This window comes from Ambystoma mexicanum, chromosome 8 (assembly GCF_040938575.1).
Source record: "Ambystoma mexicanum isolate Mex_15411 chromosome 8, UKY_AmexF1_1, whole genome shotgun sequence".
In the NCBI taxonomy this organism is placed as follows: Eukaryota; Metazoa; Chordata; class Amphibia; order Caudata; family Ambystomatidae; genus Ambystoma; species Ambystoma mexicanum.
In genome coordinates, this window is record NC_090929.1 from 1,429,629,713 (window position 1) to 1,429,650,377 (window position 20,665).

A 20,665-nucleotide genomic window follows, 5' to 3' on the forward strand; every position below is an offset into this window, starting at 1 on the left:
TGAGTCAGCAGGAAGTCTGAGAAAAGAGTCGAGTGTCGTCTGCATACCACTGGAAGTTTGGGGAGAATGAAGAGATGAGGCGTGCCAGCTGAGCAATGTAGATGTTAAAGAGCCAGGGGAGAGGATAGATCCCTGGGGGACACCACAGGTGGAGAAGGATGTAGGAGGGGAAAAGGTTCACAGGATGACATGGGAAGAGCAGTCAGTTAGTCATTCCAATGCCCGTTCCAAGATACCAAGGTTATCATGGAGCCTTTTGTATGAGAATGAAATGGTTGACAGTGTCAAAGGCAGAAGAGAGATGAAGTAGAATGAGGACAGCTGGGGAGTTGGAGTCCAGTGATGTGAGCAGTTCTTCGTGGGTGTTCAGAAGAGCAGTTTCCGTGCCTCTGCATGCTCGGAATCCAGGTAGTTGATTGTGGAGACCACCGACATGTTCAGTGTGTGAGTTGAGTTGGGGCAAGGCCAACTTCTCCAAGAAGTTTCCAAAGGAAGGGGGGATTGAAATAAGGCAGTAGTTGGCTGGACGTGTAGGGTCTGCCGAAGTTTTTTCTTTTTTTTTTCTTTTAAGGAGGGGGCACACAAGTGAGTGCTTGAGGGAGGAGAGGAAAGATCCAATGGCAAAAGAGTGGTTGCAGAAATCAGCGAGTGCAGTGGCAAGAGAGCCAATGTTGTCCTTGAATGCTCTGGGGGATCCTGTTTGGAAAAAGCCTTCATAGAGCAGCCAACTCTGGTTACTTTCTTCATGTTTAAAGAGGAGAAGGTGGAAGGAGGCGAGGGGGCGTGGGATGGGCTAGTTGGCCGACTAACAAGGGTGTTCAGGATGTCCCGAGTTTTGGTGGCAAAGTGTGTGGCCAGTGCATTGCAAAGGGCCCGGGGAGGAAGAGACTGCAAAAGGGTTGGCTAGCTCACTGCAGATTTGGAAAAGTTCAGCCATGTTATTGGACTCACCAGATACTCGTGCCTGAATGTGGGCCTTTTCTTGGCACAGAGAAAGAGTTTGCATTGCCTTTGGAGCAGGAGGCAGGCCAGTTTGTCAGAGAGTGTACCTGAGGTTTTGTAATTCCGTTCCGCTGCTTTGCACTTTTGTTTCAGGAGTGCAAGTTCTGAGTCATACCAGGTGTTACGCTTTAGAGGCAGGTTTCAGGCAATCCTCATGACTACTGCTGCCAACCATCATCCTCTTCATTTTTGATGCTGCTGGAGCAACTTTCTGCAACTCAAATTCAAGGCAAGGCCTAGTGGGTTAAATACTTCTGCAAAAACGAAAATTATAAAACTAATTATCGGCAAGTACATGTCATGCTCAATTATTTTGAAGAAGCGCTAATCATTTACATCTGCAAGTGCACTTGGGGGGCTGCATCGTTGTTAAGCTACACCCTTGCCTGTGGCCAATTGGCTATTCATCACAGGTAGGCCAGTCACACTTTAGATGGCTAGGAGCCTCCACCCATTGCCAGCCTGCTGCCCCTTCTCGATTTGGCTGCCTATAGCTAATCAGAGGAGCCGACAGCCAGAAGCTGGCCCATCCAGTTAAGGCCCACAGCTAAGGCCCCGTCTGAGTCTATGCGGGGAGGGCACCCCGCGCGTTCACCACGACAAACTATGCTGCTGCTTGCTGGGTACATCCCGCTCTCCCACAAACTCGGGCCTCAGCACACCTACAAATGTTTGAGCATCCAGCGAGTGATGGCTGGACTTTGCCTCCTCCTCTAGCTGCCTTATCTATATCCTTGTACATCATTGTTTGCTTATCCTCTTCTCTCTCTGGTGTGTGTGCTCTGCTCAAAAACGATTTTTAGCCGTGTGCATTTACATCCCGATTCACTGCATTTGTGACATTTCATTGAAACATTAGCTGTGTGTATTTACATCCTGCACTCTAACTTAATTGCATTGTGTTATTTGCTACTGCTAGGCCACCTGTGAGACTAGGACAGAACTGTGCTGTACAGTCCCCATTCTCCTTTCAACTTCCCTCTGTCACGCTAATGGCACTCACCATCTCGCCCATCTTCTCCAATTGCTACTCCCATCTCTCTCTCTCAGCCTAGTGCTAAGCCTGACATTTCGTTAGCCAAACATCCCAATTAAAACACAGCAATAAACAGGTGACCGATGAACTAATTCCCTACACTGCAGCAACCAACAAAAGTAACAGTCTGAAGGCTTGAAGGGGCAAGACGGGCAGAGGCTCCAGCAGAAGGGGGTGCTGCAGGAGCAGTGGGAACCTGATACAGGGTTGTTTTACGCCCCCTTCCTCCCACTCAATCTACTCAGCCCACTCAAAACGTCAGATCGGAAGAGGACCTGAACGTCGACAGACAGGAAATGAGGCTACAGTATATGCACCGGGGTCATCAAAATCACATGGAGAGAAGATTAAGTGTGTGGACGGGGTTGGGTTAGAGGTAGGCAGGAGAAGTACCCACCACCAGGACATTTGCGTATGAGCAAACCAGTGTACCTTGAGGGCAAATCCCCTTGATGTGTAGCAGCAGGAGTTTCCATCAGTGTTTATTCCCTTACATATCAAAGGCTGCCAGGTCCTGCGTCACAGTAGCCTCACAAGCTTCAGCCACTATTTTGCAGCCCTTAGCAGAGAAGGCTGCCATCTTATTGGGCTGCTTGCAAAGGTTGTGAGAGGAGTGAACCACCAATATCATCACTAATTGTATTCAGTCAAACCCCTTACAGGACCAGCTAACTTTGCCTCAGAGTTTAGTTTTCCGAGGGGGGTGATCCCATGAGTTTGCATAGTTTTAGCCCCGGTCCCTGACAGTCTGTAAATCAGAAAGTGTAATTCCTAACAAAAACCTCTCAACTTGTAGTATTTAAAAGAATTATTCTTTTATTTATTTTTAAACAGTTCATTGGCTTAAAGGAACAATATTGGAGATGTATCGCCCCAACACATTTTCCAGCATACCTACCAACAATGGTGAGAATGGCTTAACTTGGTCTTTGTTGCACATGGATGACTTGAAATGTGGCTAGTACATTTTCCATTGTATACAATGACGTCTGGGGTTCTCCATTTTGGGATACATATTTTGATTTTAAATGTATACCATTGATTTTAAATGTATACCATTTGTAAACCATTTGCAGCTAATGAGAAAGGAGAAAACCATATACAGCTCTGAAGGTCAGATAAAATGCTTTGGAGAGTGAGCACACCTTGATAGCAGCCACCATTGTAGGGATGTCCTGAATGGAAATAATAATATCCTCCTTAACAAACAAAAAAGGGTGTCAACCAGGTTACTAAGAGCGCACCCCTCCCCCTGTAAACAAACTATAGTACATAGAAAACAAAAACCTAGGAGATTTCAAAATAATCCTACCTCATTTTCTTCTTTGTCCTTGGACATGTCCAACAAGTCATAAATGAAACCCGGACACAAATTAGACATGGTTTTGGGTATATACTTTCATTGATAAAAAGGGGTTAGGAAAATGCCTCACTGTCCCTGCACCAGAGGGGTTTCCCTACCTAAAACTAAAACGACCGATTTGTCAGTGTCAAATGTCCACACAAAAAAAAAGAAAACGCCTTGTGTCCAAAGTACTATTCTGACCCTCGCACACTCAAGAAATTAAGTTTTAAGTGAAAAGGATAAGGTCTTTGGTCTTCAGTGTTTTTAAAAATGTTCAAATGGTAAAAGTAATAACTAAAAAGAGAAAGTCCCTCAAGGTTGTTGCTCTTTAATCCAGAGGGTATCTCCCCCTCCCCTGGATTCTTCACACTTTCATGAAAGTAACAATTCTTGTCTCTCCTCTTGATCAATATCAAGATCATGCACAATTATTGTTGGTCTTGGAGTGGTCAGGATACCTGGTGTACTCTCCTGCCAGGTTTTTCTTTGATCTCTTATATCCACAAACTGGTGATCTCCCGATATACTCTAGTGGCAGGGTTTCTTGAAATCACACATTTGTGATTGCCTGGGGCACTCTTCTGCCAGGTATTCTTGTATTCACACTCTTAATTGCCTTTGTCGGCAACTCCAACAATAAACCACACAAGCCCTTTTGACCAATTCATTCTTTCTGTGGCATATTGCCTCATTAGCGTTTTGCTCGCACTTCCTTTCTTGGCAATTTATAACCTTGCCTTATTGGCTAGTCCACCTTGTCCATTATACCCTGATGGGTTACTGTTTTAGATCTGTATGCTTTGTACATATGGGCAAACTTCAAAAGTTTCCCTTCTTTAGCAAATGCACCTTCACTTTCTCACCTTGGTTTTAATAACCGGCTGGACTTCTTTAACATCTAGCATGTGGCGTGCTCACCAATACAACCCGGTGTTCTCTTCGTCCCAGCGTTGACTCGCTGGCTCTTCGTGGCATTTCTTGTCCTTCTCCCAGCTTGCCGACAACAGTAGTCGGTTGATTTCTTCCTAACGCAGCTTGGTCGTTAAGCGTTACTGCTTCCTACAGTGACAGCTGGGCTTCACCGCTTTGCTCAGGTCTCCAGTAAGTGCCTCGCTGCTTCTTTCCACCGGCGAACGCCCAGGAGCTCTACACTGGCTTCTGGCATTCCCACCGTGTGTAATCTTCCATGTGCAGCTTTCCTCTCCTCCGCTCTTGAGCCAGACAACTCCACCAATCTTCTTTCAGCTCATCGGTTGCATAGAACGGAGCAGCCTGCTCCCACCAGCTGTGTGTTGGTTTCTGGTGGTGTGGTTTTAAGCAACCCACGTACAGGTGCAGGTTCCCAACAACTACAGCGCTGTCTGTGCTCGGGACATTTCCTGCTCTGCATTCCTCCACTCCTCTTCGCAGTGTTAAGGTGTTCCTGGGAACAGTAGTCCCTTTTAGAAGGCATTGGAGGAATGTTTGAGCGGTTTTGAGGGCAGGTCAGTGTGTGAAATTGTTCTGTAGATTGGAAAGAGAAGAATTATTTTCTCTCCTTTGAGGGAGCAGGAGAAGAATCACAATAGGCCATTACAGGGTTACAAATGGGAGATTCATTCTACAAGGGGAAATGGGGATACCATGTCTCATCCGTGGATACCACGACTCTCTCCCCCACTCCATGTTATCCTCCCTCATATAGCCACCGCCAGGGTCAGGATCAGATAGCCGCTGCTGTCCCCTGGCCACATGGGAGGAGGTCACCACTGGGAAAACAGCGATGACCCCATCGGATTATCACACGTCTGAGGAAATCTTTAAATTTGCACTGTATTCGTTTGTAATTCATGAAATAAACTCACTCCTACATTATGCAAACACATTTAAAACTAGAACACACCTTGGTCTCACAAACAGAAAACCATATGCATGGGGTTGACAGTCAAAAAAAGGTCTTCCCACTAGTTCAGGCTAGTTTATACATTAGTACCCGGCGAGGGACAATGACATTGCATGCAATCTCATTGGCCCTCACCAGGGCGTTACCCAGCCGGGAATCCCTCTCGTCCCACAATGTTCCTTCCCTCCTGGGGAGGGGGGGGAAGGAGGGAGGGGCAGAGTGTGGTGCCACTCAGCCAATGAGGAGGCTCAGAATGGGGTAATCCCCTGTCCAAGCCACCACGCAACTGCAGGCAGCAATCTTCCCCCAACAGCAATCGAGTTAAGTGTTGTGTGCTCCCCTCACCCCACTTAACTTAATTTTTGCCCATTTCGGGAGCAGACGCTCTGGGAACACTTCGGTCCCAGCACGTCAGTTCCTGATCACGACAGCCCGTCATGGAAAGGAAGAAGGGACTAATTGCAGTCCCTTCTTCCTTTCCATGATGGCCATTTTGTTTGTTTACTTTTTCACATTCATTTTCAATGGGCACCATGGAAAGGGAAAACTGACTAAGTTTTCCCTTCCCTGGCGGCCATTTTTTACATTTCTTTTTCTGTTCCGAAACACCGGAGCGTTTCGGAACAGAAAAGAAATGCTCTTAGTACTCCGGTCTTGCAGGCCGTGGATACTAATAAGCAAGAGGCCCCTCGCAGAGGGGCATCACCACTTCAAGCCTTCGTTAATTAACTGTGGGCCCCGGGGCATTACCTGAAGTGGTAATGCCTCCCCTGCGAGGGGCTTATTGCTTAAAAAGAGCCCTACATGTTTTAGTCCTATAATTTACTACTGTCTGGGCCTTCTTCAGGGGCTATGCTGGGTGCGAAATAGTTCTACAAAGAAACCCCATTGCACGGATCCCAAAATTAATAACGCAACACATCATACAATACGCTCACATTTTAGCAGTATGTCCCATTCCAAATTCTACAATTGGTGCACATGGGTTACATTTGTACAACTGTGCAAGATGAACTCAGTATAACTCACCATAGTTAATGTCAGTTATACTGCACATTAAAACATATACCATTATCCGCCATTCATTCGGAATACTGCATTATACAAAATAGCTTACGCTATACTCGATTCATTTTTCATTCGCAAAGTATTGTCCTTTACAAGGTTAGTCAGCCCAAGTGCTCCTTATTAAGAGACTGTAGCTCCTAGCTAACGACACCATTATTCTTTCAGCTCGTCGGTTGCATATAACGGAGCAGCCTGCTCCCGCCAGTTGTGTGTTGGTTTGAATTTACTTCAGTTCATACAATTCTTCCTTTTTCTTGGATTTATGTAGGCCCTCTCCCCTCACTTGTTATATGGCAACGTCAGATGAAGTGCCTTTGGGACTATGGACACTCTAAAACCTGTGCAGAGAGGAAGGGCCAGGGTGAACATCCGGCTTCATAGGAGAAGAGCTGTGCACAGTGTGAGTGAAGCACAACAGCAGGAGTTCTGAAGCAAGTTGTCCTGCTGCCCACATCACTGGGCAAGGTCTGAGAACCAGGCACAACACAAGTGCTCTTTGGAGGACAGAGCGAGCAGACTAGGTCAGGCAGCGAGGAGACTAGGTCAGACAGCGAGGAGACTAGCACAAAGGAGTAGAGCAGAGCACTAAGGCTGATGGTGACAAAACGAGAGGAAGGACGACAACTTGGAAGGAAGAAGAGGGAGGGAGAACTGAACACCAAGTCATCTATAGCAGTATAAGCAAACTCACATTAGGTTGGTGCAATGGTGCTGCAGTGGTCCTTTTGTAAGGGCAGTGGAAGAAACTTTGTTCCATTGCCTCGAATGCACATCGTTAAACCACGACTATCAAACTAGAGGTTCTCCAGTTATGTTCATTATTTACATATATTTGTATGTGTAAATACACGTCTAAGAGCAATTCAGGAACTGCAAAAACAGATAACGCTTTACAGTGCTTTGCTGGTGTTTCTCTTTACCTTGTTTTTTGAACTATCACAATTTTAGTCCTTGACCATGTAGGATCTAGGCTGGTTAAACAAAGTAAAATGTATTTTTATATAGCACATCCTCAAAGCACTATGCATTTTAATACTATTAACCAATTCAAAACAGCTCTGTTCATGCCCAGTTGGCTAGAAGTTAATCCTGCTGGGATTCCAAACTGCAGACGTCAGCAGTGAGCTTTCTCGCAATTTATTTACTTGTTAAATGGTACCACAAGCACATTTTCACAACCCACAAGACAAGGCAATCAGGATTACTGGGTTGGGCCTCTTTGAAAAGTCATCTTTGTTGGGTCAAAGCTCCTATGACATGTCAAATCCATGCGATCATATTGTCTGCCCAACTCTTATTCACAACTAGCCCAGCTAAGCCTCGGGCTACTGCTTAGAGCTTGTATTACACTTCTTCTGCCCTGCTTTTATCTGAATAGGACTGATGTTGCTTGTCAATCGCAATTTTTAGCTTACTTCTACTTTCGTTAGGTTATTACTGTAAGGATTTCATTTGTAAGGTTGAAATTGTACACTTTATTTTTCAGCAATCAATTCTAGTACCTCAATTATTAGGAACCTCGATTTACCCAGACACCCATTTGCGGCAGAGACCTTGAACCACTGTCTGCTCTTCTTCAGTCATGCAGAGCCAACTCCAAGCACCATGCATGAGCACCTCTTGGTGGTGGGAGGGGAATAAGCATTTCAGCACCGAGGGGAGCCTGCTGAGGAAAAGTTCCTCCGCACACCCATACATGAAGGTCAGATATTAAAGGAGGGCAAATGTGTTCGGGCAGCTGTGCAGGGATGCCAGGAGAAGTGATCTTGCTATTAAAAAGCACTGACCAGGAGAAGCAGTCGGTTTAGGGTCTGTTAAAGCTCCGACCAGGGTCTGATCCTGCAACGTCTAGAACTCCTGCCAAGCTCAACAGATGTGAATGAAAAGGAGCCTGCCAGCTACCTGCAGTGGCACCGCAAGAAGCCCAACCAGTAATCCGTGTCAAAGAATCAACAAAGATCACCAAATGAGATAGCTCAAACCAAATCAGTTTCAGATCACCATTTGTTGTTAGCGAATACCTTTCCTTTGAAGTCGTGTTAATTTGCCCTGCCTACAACTGGTTATGTCCAGTATGGCTGGCCAACTATCTACTAACATTCCCGTTTGAAACTTACAGGTACAGTTTTTGTTAGTGACCATATCCTTTTTTGCAGTCTTGTATTATGCAAAGTTAGTCTGCTCTGAGCAGTGTTCAATGACACGTCCCCATATGCATTTATTGGTTACTAGTCACAGTCCCTCCCCGTTTAGCTACTTTATGAGCTGGATACCAGTTGTCTGTATTATATGGAGGCCTATACATCTTTTCAAAGTGTATTCTGCCATGAAATGCTGCATTCCAAGCAGAGTGCAAAGCTTCAAACATGCCATTTTGCTAGCCTAATCTTTTTCTACTAAACACCAGCATTTTATTCAACCAACCTTTCTGAGCAGGAAATGACAGAATAAAAAAATAAAAAAATCTGTGGTTCGGAGTTAAACCATGAAGCAATACAAACGCACTTCCAGTACATCATGATGAAATATGCATAGACAAGAGAAAATAGAATGTATGGATCCGATACAACAGCAAACCATAAAAACAAGCATTCACTCCACAGAAAAGAAACAGCAACACAAGGGGGCACCGACTGCGAGCTACAGAGAAACACGTACCAGCCCCACAAATCCAGCAAACCATAGAGGAACTTACACAGAACAGAGAAGAAACTGAAGCATTAGGCATATGCCCCGACAAACGCGTGCAAAGAAAGGTCCCCATAAATTAGAAAAAAAATTAGCAAGTTTGCCTCACCTTGATGATTTTTGTGTAGTAGCAATGACCTGGGTCCATGGGTGGCGGAGGAACGTCAAACGAGCGCCTCCAAATCTTCACCTGTGCCTCACCATGCTTGGCTGCCGTCTCCGCTTTGTTTAGGCCAGTCAGCCCACCATAGTGCCTTTCGTTCAAGCGCCACGTTCTGACAATAGGCACCCACATCTGATCAATGCCATCCAGCATAATCCAGAGGGTGCGGATGGCCCGTTTAAGGACAGAGGTGTAACAAACATCAAACTCATAGCCTGCATCTGGAAGACAAACAACCCAATCAAAAACGGGCCCTGCAACGTTAAATATTAATGAGTAAAAGCGATTAAGATAACAAAAGCAGCCTTCAAATGAGACTCAGATTTTCCTGGATGATAACAAGCAGGCAAAAACAATTATAGTATCCAATCATAAAACGAGGCTCTTGTCTTAAAGCTGGTCTGCTCGGCGACACCTTCACATTAGTTCCTTTTCTTACATGTGTGACATATTGAGTTGGTAAAGCTAATTCTGTTGCCCGTCGCGTCTCGCTGGAGTATGGCAGTGAAAAGCCAAAATAAACGCTAAAAAATGTACGAGAAAAGAATACTTCCAGAGATTTGCACCAGTTTGACATTCATAAAGTTTAAAATCACACAATTCTGGAGGGTGACCCTCCTCCTCACACGTGTTTCAGCAGATCGCCTTGATCAAATCAGGGCAAGTTCTCATACATCATTCTAGATTAATTACTCTTACAGGAGACTGCTTGGAGCCAAATAAGGCTCCTACTAAATACAGTGCATACAAAACAAACTCTGGATTATGACATTTCATCTGTGTGCAATACAACTCAATCAAGCATCATATAAAAAAAAAGAGTGAGCGTTATATTCCCTGCTAGGAGTCTAAATGAACCGGTCTACCTAGTACTGATCTGGAGCAGTGAAGGGTCAGGGTGGCCAGGTCTGTATATTATACAATTGATCCAAGGGTCACCTGACCAACTATTTGGTCAGGTGACCAATTGTATAATATACAGACCCGGACCCTTCACTGCTCCAGATCAATACTAGGTAGACAGGTTCAGGAGGGCGAAGTGTAGGGACGTTCATATGTAACATTTACAAACCCTCGAGTATTGCCGGTCTTTACACTGCAAGATCTATCCTCTCGCTGGAATCAAGTGAGCCCTGGGGGTGTGGAGAGAGCATAGGTGGGCGGGGTGTGGGAGCATGAGCATCGGGTTCGGGGCGGGTGGAGCTCAGGCAGCAGGGGTTTTGGGGGAGCCAAGCGCCAGTGGGGGAGGGGTTGGGGCACGGAGCACTGGGGGTTGGGTAACGCAGCAGCGATACAAAATAAGGTAAAGGCATGAGAGAAAAGGAGGGCGAGGGGGAGGCACCAAATCAAAACTGGATTACATTGTCAATTATCAAGAGAGTAGGTGACTTCTAGAAAGTCCTTGAGGTCCAACAACGAGCGTAGGTTGGAGTGAGTGAGTTAGTATTGTATTGCATTTAATATTTATATAGCGCTCTTTCTCCATTTGTGTGGCCTTAATGCGCTTTGTGGAACGCCCTCGATGACCGTAGTGAATGTGCTGGAAAATTCTGAAAAGTTAAGATTAGAAGATGCTGGTGTGCATTTGCCGGTCTAAGACTTGGGTGTCGGGCTAGGCTCATCTAAGCAGCCCAAGAGAGGACAGGCACATGGGTGGGCGCTGTCGGTGGTTTGTGATAGGGTGCTGTTGGGAAGAGTGGATGTGCGGCCAGCTATACCGAATTTCTTTCGTTGGTAGTCGCTGTATGCTAGTGGCAGAGGTGTTGAGGTACGTCAGGTGTTTCAGTGTGGGCGGCTATATGTGCTGCTAGACCGGAAAGCATAGCCATAACTGAATTCCACAGTGCATGGATGGTTGGCCGTGCCTGCAGCCTGTGTCCACAGGTGCGGTGTAATGTATACGTACTGTAGTCTTCGATGTTATACATAATGTAGTCTTTGAGGTTTTGTAGGCTGGAGCGATCTTTGTCCAATGTGGATGGTGTGGTCTCATTATTTCTGGTCTCTCTAGTGCGAGGGTCTGAGTAGGCGGTGGGTGTGGGTTGGGTTTGTTTCGGTGTGCTTCAGCAAGGGCTGCTGGCTTGCCTGGTCCATTTGTCTCATTCGTGGTCCCTCTAGTGACAGTGTCGGGTGGGGGGAGAGGGGGTGGTGATGGGCGTGCATGAGTTTATTTCAGTGTGTCACAGCGAATGATTGCTGGCTTCACTGGTGTATTTATCGGGTAGGAATGTTGTGCATGGGGCGATGGTGTGTGCAGGCGGGCGCTGGGATTGGCAATCTCTAGTTACATCCCAGGAACTGGGGGAAGCCTGTTAGGACAGTGGGAGCCCACAGGCGGTTGAGGGAGGACGGGTGGCACTAGAAAGAATATTGTCCCTAGTTTTATCCCCTCAAAACAGAGGACACGTCCTTGCCAACAGTCTGTCTGCATTGATGACATTTTGCCAAACCTGGAAGGGGGTGTTCTTCCATAGCTCCAGAGCAAGCAACTGCAAGGGATGTGGTACACAAGCAAAGCAGATTCTGTATTTAATAGAGCTGGGGCACATCTCTCTCTCAGTACTGGGCACAGCTCTCAGGTTAAGTACGTATCCCTCTTAAACAGCAGAGATTACTTTTTCCACAGTTAGCAAACGCTATCAAAGAATGGACGCCTGTACTCTATCCTTGAAAACGTCCCGTTCCAAGTAAAACTATTGTTGGACCTTGTTTACAGCAGGGTGAAGGCCTCAGCTCCAACTACGCAGGCTGTAGTACCAGTTAGAGGCATTTTTAGTTAAGAGTTTGGCTCAAGGACAATCGCCAAACAAGCATAGCAATGAATAGGCCCTTCGAGGCAACATTTTCTACAGGGATTGCTTAGAGGACAGGGCTCATAAAGTATTAAAAACAGACACGCAGGGGGTGGGAGGGATGCAGAAAAATAGAAAGCTAAAAAATCAAATTTAAAATCCAGCCATCCCATTTGTAAAAGGATAGCAGGATAAGATCTGTAGACAATAACAGATATTTGTGTACAGTGTGTTGTGCCCTCTTTCTATTCAATATGCCCGATATTAGGGTATCACACATGAAGCTGGAGCCGCCAGGTTTCCCAATAGATCTGGAGACCACCTGCTTTCTGGAGCTTGAATCTAGGTGAGGGGTTTTGTGCAGATCGCAATGGTCTGTTGGGAATGTGGTATACCAAACAATCCCATGACTCCAACCCCTGGTTGACAAACTAGAGGCACTGTGTATACCACAGGTCCCACTCACACCAGAGACCACACACTTGACGCAATCTTCAGCTCCTCTAACCTCCCTGGTGTCCAACCCCCAAGCCCCTATCTGGGCAGACCACTCAGCCCTACCTTTCTCCATCCACACACCGACCCCACCACCCATGAGGTGTGTACTACCTCAAGTGTACTACCTGACCTAGGTGAAGTCTTGCTACGCTCACTCCCAACCACAGATAGACACACATCGAATCCTTTGACTCTTGGCTCAACATCCCTCTCCTCCCTCATGCCCCGCCGGGCCCAGGACCAATCCCCAAATGGTTCACGCCCCACCTGAAGAATGTCGGAACCCATAACCGATACTTCGAGCGCAAATGGTAAGCATTAAAAAAAGAAAAAAAAAAGAACAAAAAAAACACTTCACAAATCATTGTTCGCCTGCCATCACTGTATCTACAAATCTAAGATCTGAAAGGCCAAAAAAAAAAATCCTACTAAAATAAAAGAATCCTAAACTGCCGTAGCAGTAGTAAAGAGCTCCACAGGATCATCTTGGAATTCGTGAAACCAACTTGCACAACTGCCCCTACCAGGCCCACACAAGCGCTCTGCAACTCCCTCTCCCACTCTACAGAACAGCATTGGACAGGACCGCTACCTTGAATGCCAAACTCTCGGACCTAGCCTTCCGCCGCTCAAGACCCCGAACCCAGCCCAGACCCACCCCCGCAGCACCACTTTCAACTCCTTCAAGCCGATCTCGAGCGAAGAATTCCTTAAACTACTATCCAGCAGCAGACCCTCAGGGTCCCCCCCGGCCCCTCTTGACCACCTCCCTCCTCAAAGAAATCTTCTCCACCTGTGCTGGGGAACAGGCTAGGTCCATACTCAATGATTCCTTCCCAGAACCCTTCAAAAATAGCGCAAGTCAATCCCCTTCTGAAAAAGGCAAGCCTTGACCCCCTTCAACCATCCAAATACAGGTCCATCTCCAGATTCCTGGCAAAGCACATTGACCGCTCCGTCTGTTCCCAGCTCAACCTCTTTGCCGAATCCAACAACCTTCTTGACCCCGCTCAGTCTGTATTCCGGCCTCGCCATGGATCTGGAACCACATTGATCTCGATCTGGGACGACCTCAAAATTATGGCAGAGTCTGAAGGATGCACCGCTCTGGTTCTCCTGGATCTCTCAGCTGTCTTTGCCACCATTAACCACTCAATCCCCCTCGACCAGCTCCACTCCCTTGGAATCCGAGACATCTCTCAAATGGATTGCCTCGTTCCTTAACAGGAAACGAGTCACTACCCTTCCCCCTTCTCAGCTGACCCAGTCAACAGTGGAGAGTACCCAAGGGCGCTTGCCTCTCCTCGCTCCTTTTCAACCTCTACCCGAGCCCTCTGCCAAGGATCAGCTGTTCGCACAACCTCACCTGCTACAATTATGCCGACATTCAAATTATCTTAAGAATCCTCCAGCTGAGCGATGACCATATTTAACCCTGTCCCCCCTTCAGCACCCCCCCAGCCCCTAGCAGCTTGCCTCAGCGATATAGACCAATGGAGGACTAGAAACCACCACCTCCTCAACCCAGGGGAAACCGAGATTATGGTATGTGGCAACACAGCCCTACTTCTGCAACCATTCCCAATCCCCTTCCAGCCCCCCCTTCACCTCCAACGCAGTTAAAAACCTAGGCTGCACATTGGACTCGGGATTAAGCCTGTCCCACCAGATCAACAATGTATCCAGATCTTGTCATGACCAGCTCAGGCTGCTGAGGCGCATCTTCCCCCATCTCTCCTTCCCCAACAGATTGACTTCTATTATGTCAATTGTCATGTTCAGACTGGACTATGCAAACTCCATGTACCTGGGTGCTCCCGCATACCAACTTAAATCCAAAGAGTCCAAAACACAGCTGCTAAACTACTCCTTGCACTCACTGGGATGAAGAGCCCACATCTCACTTACTCTCTGCACCCTCAACTGACTACCCATTGGACGAAGAGACACTTTCAAAATCCTGTGCATCACCCACCGGGCAGTGCACAAGGCCGGCCCCACATACCTGAGAAGACTATGCACTACCACCCAACACGCACCCCAATACAAAGCAGAGCCCTCCTAATGATCCCCGGCCTCCAATTCACCCAGACTTGGAGGGTCAGCCTGCTCGACCTTGGCACCAACTCTATGGAATTCACTACCGCCCCGTATTTGACACAGTCAGGACTACATGACCTTTCGTAAAGCAGTGAAAAACATGACTCTTCCCAAATCCATGAAATAGTCCACCCAAGGCCATTAACGAATTCCCCACAACCCCCATGCCCCCATGATCCACGTCCTGTGAAAATAAGAGCCATGGGAAACAGCTGATCAATTAATTAGTTCATCCCGGAATAGCCAGGGCACAGAAATCAACCTATTGACCAAGGATTTCCGGCCTATGCAGTTGCAAGCCGTACGCAACGACCTCAACCATCAAATCATAGTTGATGCTATATGATCAATAGAGGCGTCCCCTACCTACCGAGGAATCGCCTACTACCAAGCACTGGTGGCACAAAAGCAACCAAGCTTGGCTACAACCCTCTGAAAGAAAATAAATAAATATACAATAACCCAAGAAGCACCAAGTAACCCAGCTTTAATATCCCTCCAGGGACCCAGAAAATGGCCCAGTGAAGTCCAATTACAAAGCACCACGTAAAGGACGGTCAGACCAAGATAACACAACATAACCCACCAATAATTTTACTGAAAGCCACTACCACGAATCACCATTGCAGACATGGGAAGTGCGCCTAGCTCCGAAAGCATCCCAAGCAAGGAGGCAACCCCCCCCCACCCGTGCAAACACTCATTCCTACCAATATGTTTACTCTCCACTTTACATCAAACAACAATTGAACGTAGCTACACCCCTCAATCAATTCGGCCTAGCGGCACACAGCTACATCACATATAGAACACTTCAACGACCTGGTAAAATGCGGTTATGCCCCACGAAGAAGAAGAGAAGAAAAAAATAATAAAAATCAGCCAGCATGCAGACTCAGAACCCACCCTCCTTGCTGCACACAACTACTAAACTGATCCCAGACATCCACTGCACCACACTCATTAGATTGCAGCCAACCCTCGCGAAGCACTCTGGCAGCTCACAAACCAAATGCACCTAAGCACTATTTACTACATTAATCTCAAAAATTGGGTGAAGTACATATCACTGCACCGTAAGTCTTTCATGTACAGTACACTGCAGATTGTATGTAGCTTCAGAAACCGAATCCCTCACGACATTGGTCTGCTGTGATTAGTAGCACCCTATGGTTCATAACAAAGTATGCGACATACTGTATAGAGTATTGCTCATTTTGCCTACCTCCGGCTGACCATCATGTACATTGCTTTCTAGACTCTCTGGGCACACAACTTAGTATCTACCCTGGTCTCTCAACGTCCTTCCCAACGCTCAGCAGCCTGATTCTCTTATACTATGCATGCTGCCAACTTCCCCATAGTTAGCCAATTGCACTTACTAGCAGCTGTCCTCTTTCATGCCATAGCGATCGACCACCCCCTGCCAGAGCCCAAACATCCATCAATAATCATGATTCCAGCGACGTTACTAGGGATCAAACCCTGTAAATTTCTCAGACAAATAAGTAGGAAGTACCACAGCACAGACCTAGCCGGTACTGTTGACTCAGTAGATAACTTAACTCCTACACAATGGATGAACCTTTATGCCAGGAAATCTACTCCTAACCAGCCTTGCTCCACTGGAGCCAGAAACATAAGGCTTGGATCCAGACTTACTAGAAACTTCTCTTTACAGACCAAAAATCCTGCGAAACCTTACCCACAACAGGGGCCTAATGACTTAACGTCTAAGTCTAACTACCAGAAAAAACAAGACATAACCAAGGGAAAGACTGCCCCAACCCTTCTCACACTATTATCCGCTACATCAAAAGGTGCTTTAATTAACGCTAAATCGCTGGTTGCACATGCCACAGATATAGCCGACCTAATAATTTCTGGAGAATTAGATTGCCTAGCTCTATCTGAGACATGGCTCCACGCTGCGGCGGGGCCCTCCCTCCTATTGGCCGTACCGGAATCATACACTATTGTGAGAGCAGATAGAACAACCTCAAAAGGAGGCGCTATTGCCTTCATCGCGAAGTCGAGCCTAGTGCTCAGAGTATCTACTTCACCCATCGTTAAGTCCTGTGAATTACTTACAAACTAACTAACTACGACCAAGTCAAATACATTAACTATCCATTTAATTTACAGATCCCCCGGGTCCCATTGGCTCCTTTGAGGAAGACGTTATGACCATACTTTCAGCCAACACCAAACCTACCTCACAAATATTATTGCTAGATGATCTGGGCTTGGGCTACCTGGACCCCAACGACCAACATGCTAAGGCACTGTCTGATACCTTAACTGAACTTGGTCTCACGCAAAGAGTCAACCTACCCATGAGAAAGGCAGAACCTTAGATGGGTAGCAGATTTCAATTGCGAGACCTCTATGACATTGATCGAACCTCAGACCATTTTCTAATATCCTTCACAATCCCCGCCAAGCGAGTAACAACCAAGACAAACCCCATAGCTCTGCCTCTCCTCACTAGGAACAAATCTAACATAACCACGGATAAGCTTTTGCCCCTTTTGCTTCCTACCCTGAACTCTTCTTTAGAGGCATCAGACCCAGCCGAACTAGTAGACCTATATAACTCCACAATTGCACAAGCATTAGACTGCATTGCCCCATTCAAAATACGGATAAGTAAACCGAAATTCCACCTTAACTAATAGGTTCACTCCCCAGCTAAAAACCCTGCGGGCAGAGAAAACAACGCTAAGTCTTATGGAAGAATTAGCCATCCAAGGAAAACAAACAACCGGACTGAAATCTCCACAAAATACAAAGCTGAAATAATACAAACTAAAAGCGAAACGTACAATGACAGGATCAATAAAGCTAGCTCCGGTTCTAAGGAACTTTTTGTGATCCTGAGCGAAATGGAATCCCCTAACCCACCCGAGGATTCTTGTACAAAGGATAAAGTATGGTGTACCAACATCCAAAATGCTCGGTCCAACAAAATTACCACCCTCCAAAATAAAATTGCAGCAAGAAGACCCTCACCAAAACAGATACCCACCTCAGACGCCAAGAACACCCTCCTCATCTTCCACAGGAATTCAAATAACTCTCAAGTCACCCCCTAAGAGGTTGAAAAGATCATCGCATCACTGAAGCCATCAAGATGCCAAGGTGACATTTGCCCAGCCCAAATAATCAAGGAAGCTGCCAGAGACTTGGCTCCATTTATCACCAAACTAATAAATGCCTCTTTTCGCACCTGCAAGGTCCCCACCAACCTGAAGGATGTGCGAGTTCTACCGCTGTTAAAGAGTCATTGCACCCAACCATTCCAACTAACTATAGGCCCATCACCACGGTACTGTTCCTTCTCAAAATAGATAAAGCTGCATACCTAAGGATCCAGCTGTACCTTCAGACCAACAATCTCCTAGGATTAAGACAATCTGGCTTTAGACCACTTCACGGCACAGAAACTGCGCTGATAGACTTGAAAATGCAAATCAACCAACGTAAAGATAACAGACAATGTGCCTTAGTACTCCTACTAGAGCCATCAGCCACTTTCGATTTGGTGGATCACGAATTAGTATACGTGACTATCTGGGTGTCACGTATACTAATTATGCGGATGACACCCAGATACTCATTCCTATCTCTGGCGACTATGAAACTGATAGCAAAACCCTCAACGAAATATACGCAGTAATACAAGCGTGGATGGCAAACAATGACTTTGTCTCAATGATGAAAAAACTGAGTTGATTATCCTTGGTACTCATGCTAAACTAAAAAAACTAAATACTGCTTTCAAATCGCTCACTATAAAAAAATAAATACTGCTTTCAAATCGCTCACTATTGATGGTAACCCCATCCCTGTCTCTAATAATACTAAAACCCTTGGTATCTACCTCAATGCCACATTATCCTTCACCAAACAAACCAATGCATTAGCGTCTTCAGCCGCCTACACATGTAAACTTATTACCGCATGTAGGCCATTTATCTCCACTCCCAACTTCATCAATCTTGCTAGAATGTTAGTCTTGTCCAAAGTGGATTATTGTAATGCCCTCTGCTTAGGCACTAGCCGCAAAAATATTCACAAACTACAAGTAACTCAAAATAACGCCATTCAGGCAGCCCTCAACATCCCTAAGAAGTCGCATATCTCAGACTAGACGTAATCTGCATTGGCTCCCTATAGAGCACAGAATATCCCTCAAAGCTCTTGCCCTTACCCACAAAGCCAGGGCTAACCTCGCACCATCCTACATCTCAAACCAACTTACCCCACACACATCTACAAGACCACTTAGAACAGCTCAAGTTAACCCTATGTCTATACCAAGATTCAAACTCCATATTCGGGAGGAGTTAGTTTCCCTGTACAAGCCTCAAAGCTATGGAATACTCTACCTGTTCCAATCAGGTCTGTAACCTTCTTCAACCTATTTAAACGCAACACCAAACGTTGGCTTCATGACGTGGACACATTGGCAGCTTAAAAGCTTAGAGCTTAGATTTTCTGCCTACCCACTGTACATATTGTAAATAATATTACCATCTGTCTCACCTTCGGCCCACCGCCTTAATTGCAACATGTATGCTTGTACCTGTAATACCAATGTATGTATTTATTTGTAACGGCAACTATTGTAACTGTTGCCTACTGCTTGCTAATGTAACTGTACTCTTATGTAACATGATCAAAAAAACGTACGTGCCCGTATGCCCCTGGGCCTGGTTGCGCTTTATAAATAAACCAAATACAAAGTACTTTGTAAACACCTTTCCTCAGCTGCTAACTCCTCCCAAGAAGCCGCTGATCCATTCTCAACAGGTCAATGAGTCTTCTCCTTTGGCTGCTGCTGATCCGTCCTCAATCACATGTGGAGTACTGCAGGGCTGATGCGTTTCTCGCACCATGCATAATATATTTACAAAGCCTTTGTTTGATGACTTGGATCATCTGGGTGTCATCCACACAAACTATGCAGGCGACACCCAGATACTCCTAACTCTATCGGGCGACTACGACACAGACTTTGCCTTAGTCAACAGAATATACCTAATCATTCAGGCATGGATGAAGCCCATGGCCTGTGCCTGAATGATGACAAAACAGATCTTGATCTTAGGAGCCCGGCTCACCTCAATAAACTGAACAGTTAATGCATATCATTCAACATTGATGGCATCGTCATCAAAGTTACTAAAGAAACCAAAACGTTAGGATTCTACCTGGACTAAACACAGAATATGGGTAAGCAAGTTAATGCTACAGCATCTGCAATAGCGTACACCTGCAAGTTAATTCATGCATGCAAACCTTTATCTATCTACTAAGAGCTGCATCTCACTAGCGAGAGCTCTAATCCTCTCTAAACTTGATTACTGCAATGCCCTTTATGCAGGAGCCAGCAAACATATCACGAATAAACTCCAAATATTACAAAATAATGCTCTTAGAACAGCACTAAACATTCCCAGGAGAGAACACATCTCGGAGGCCAGAAGAAAGAACAAAAGGCTCTATATCAAAGACAGGATCCAGTTCAAATTAGTCTCCATCACCTATACATTTCTAAAGAATGCTGCCCTGCAGTACCTACAAGGAAAAGATCATTTAAAAAAAGTCAACACGCCCCCACAAGGACAGTTAACTCCTGCTGTATCATAGCTCCCAGATACAACTTGAAAAGGGCAGATAACAGTTTCCCTGTGTTGGCTGCCCAACATTGGAAAGCCCTCCCCTTCACCTGCGAATTGACCAAACCTTCCTAAGCTTTAGGAAAAACACCAAAAACGGGCTAGTTATGAATTGCATCTAACTCTACTTAGTCATTTATGACTTTATGCCATACTTGTCTTTATTCCTTACTTATTGCAATGCGCCTGCTTCCTGTTTTCATAATTTGCTACCTGCTGTATGGTTATATTATAATGTCTATGTGTATGTGTATGTAACTGTAACCTTCAAACTTTTGTGCAACGCGCCCATATATCTATGGGTGTGGTGCACTTTACAAATTAATAAACAAACAATAACCACGGTCGAGGGGGTTTGTAAGGGACTTCAATCCACATTCCACTAAGTCAATGCCTAGTCTGGATGC

The 20,665-nt window shown here is 45.9% G+C and overlaps 1 protein-coding gene across 1 annotated transcript in view; it reads right to left on the reverse strand.

The window, feature by feature from the left end:
- The window catches only part of PGAM1 (phosphoglycerate mutase 1), a 122,165-nt gene that overhangs the window by 43,465 nt on the left and 58,035 nt on the right, over positions 1 to 20,665 (reverse strand). Inside the window, exon 2 of the mRNA XM_069611580.1 lies at positions 9,131 to 9,405. Coding sequence (XP_069467681.1) covers positions 9,131 to 9,405 — 275 coding nt within the window. The remainder of the gene's footprint in view (positions 1 to 9,130; positions 9,406 to 20,665) is intronic.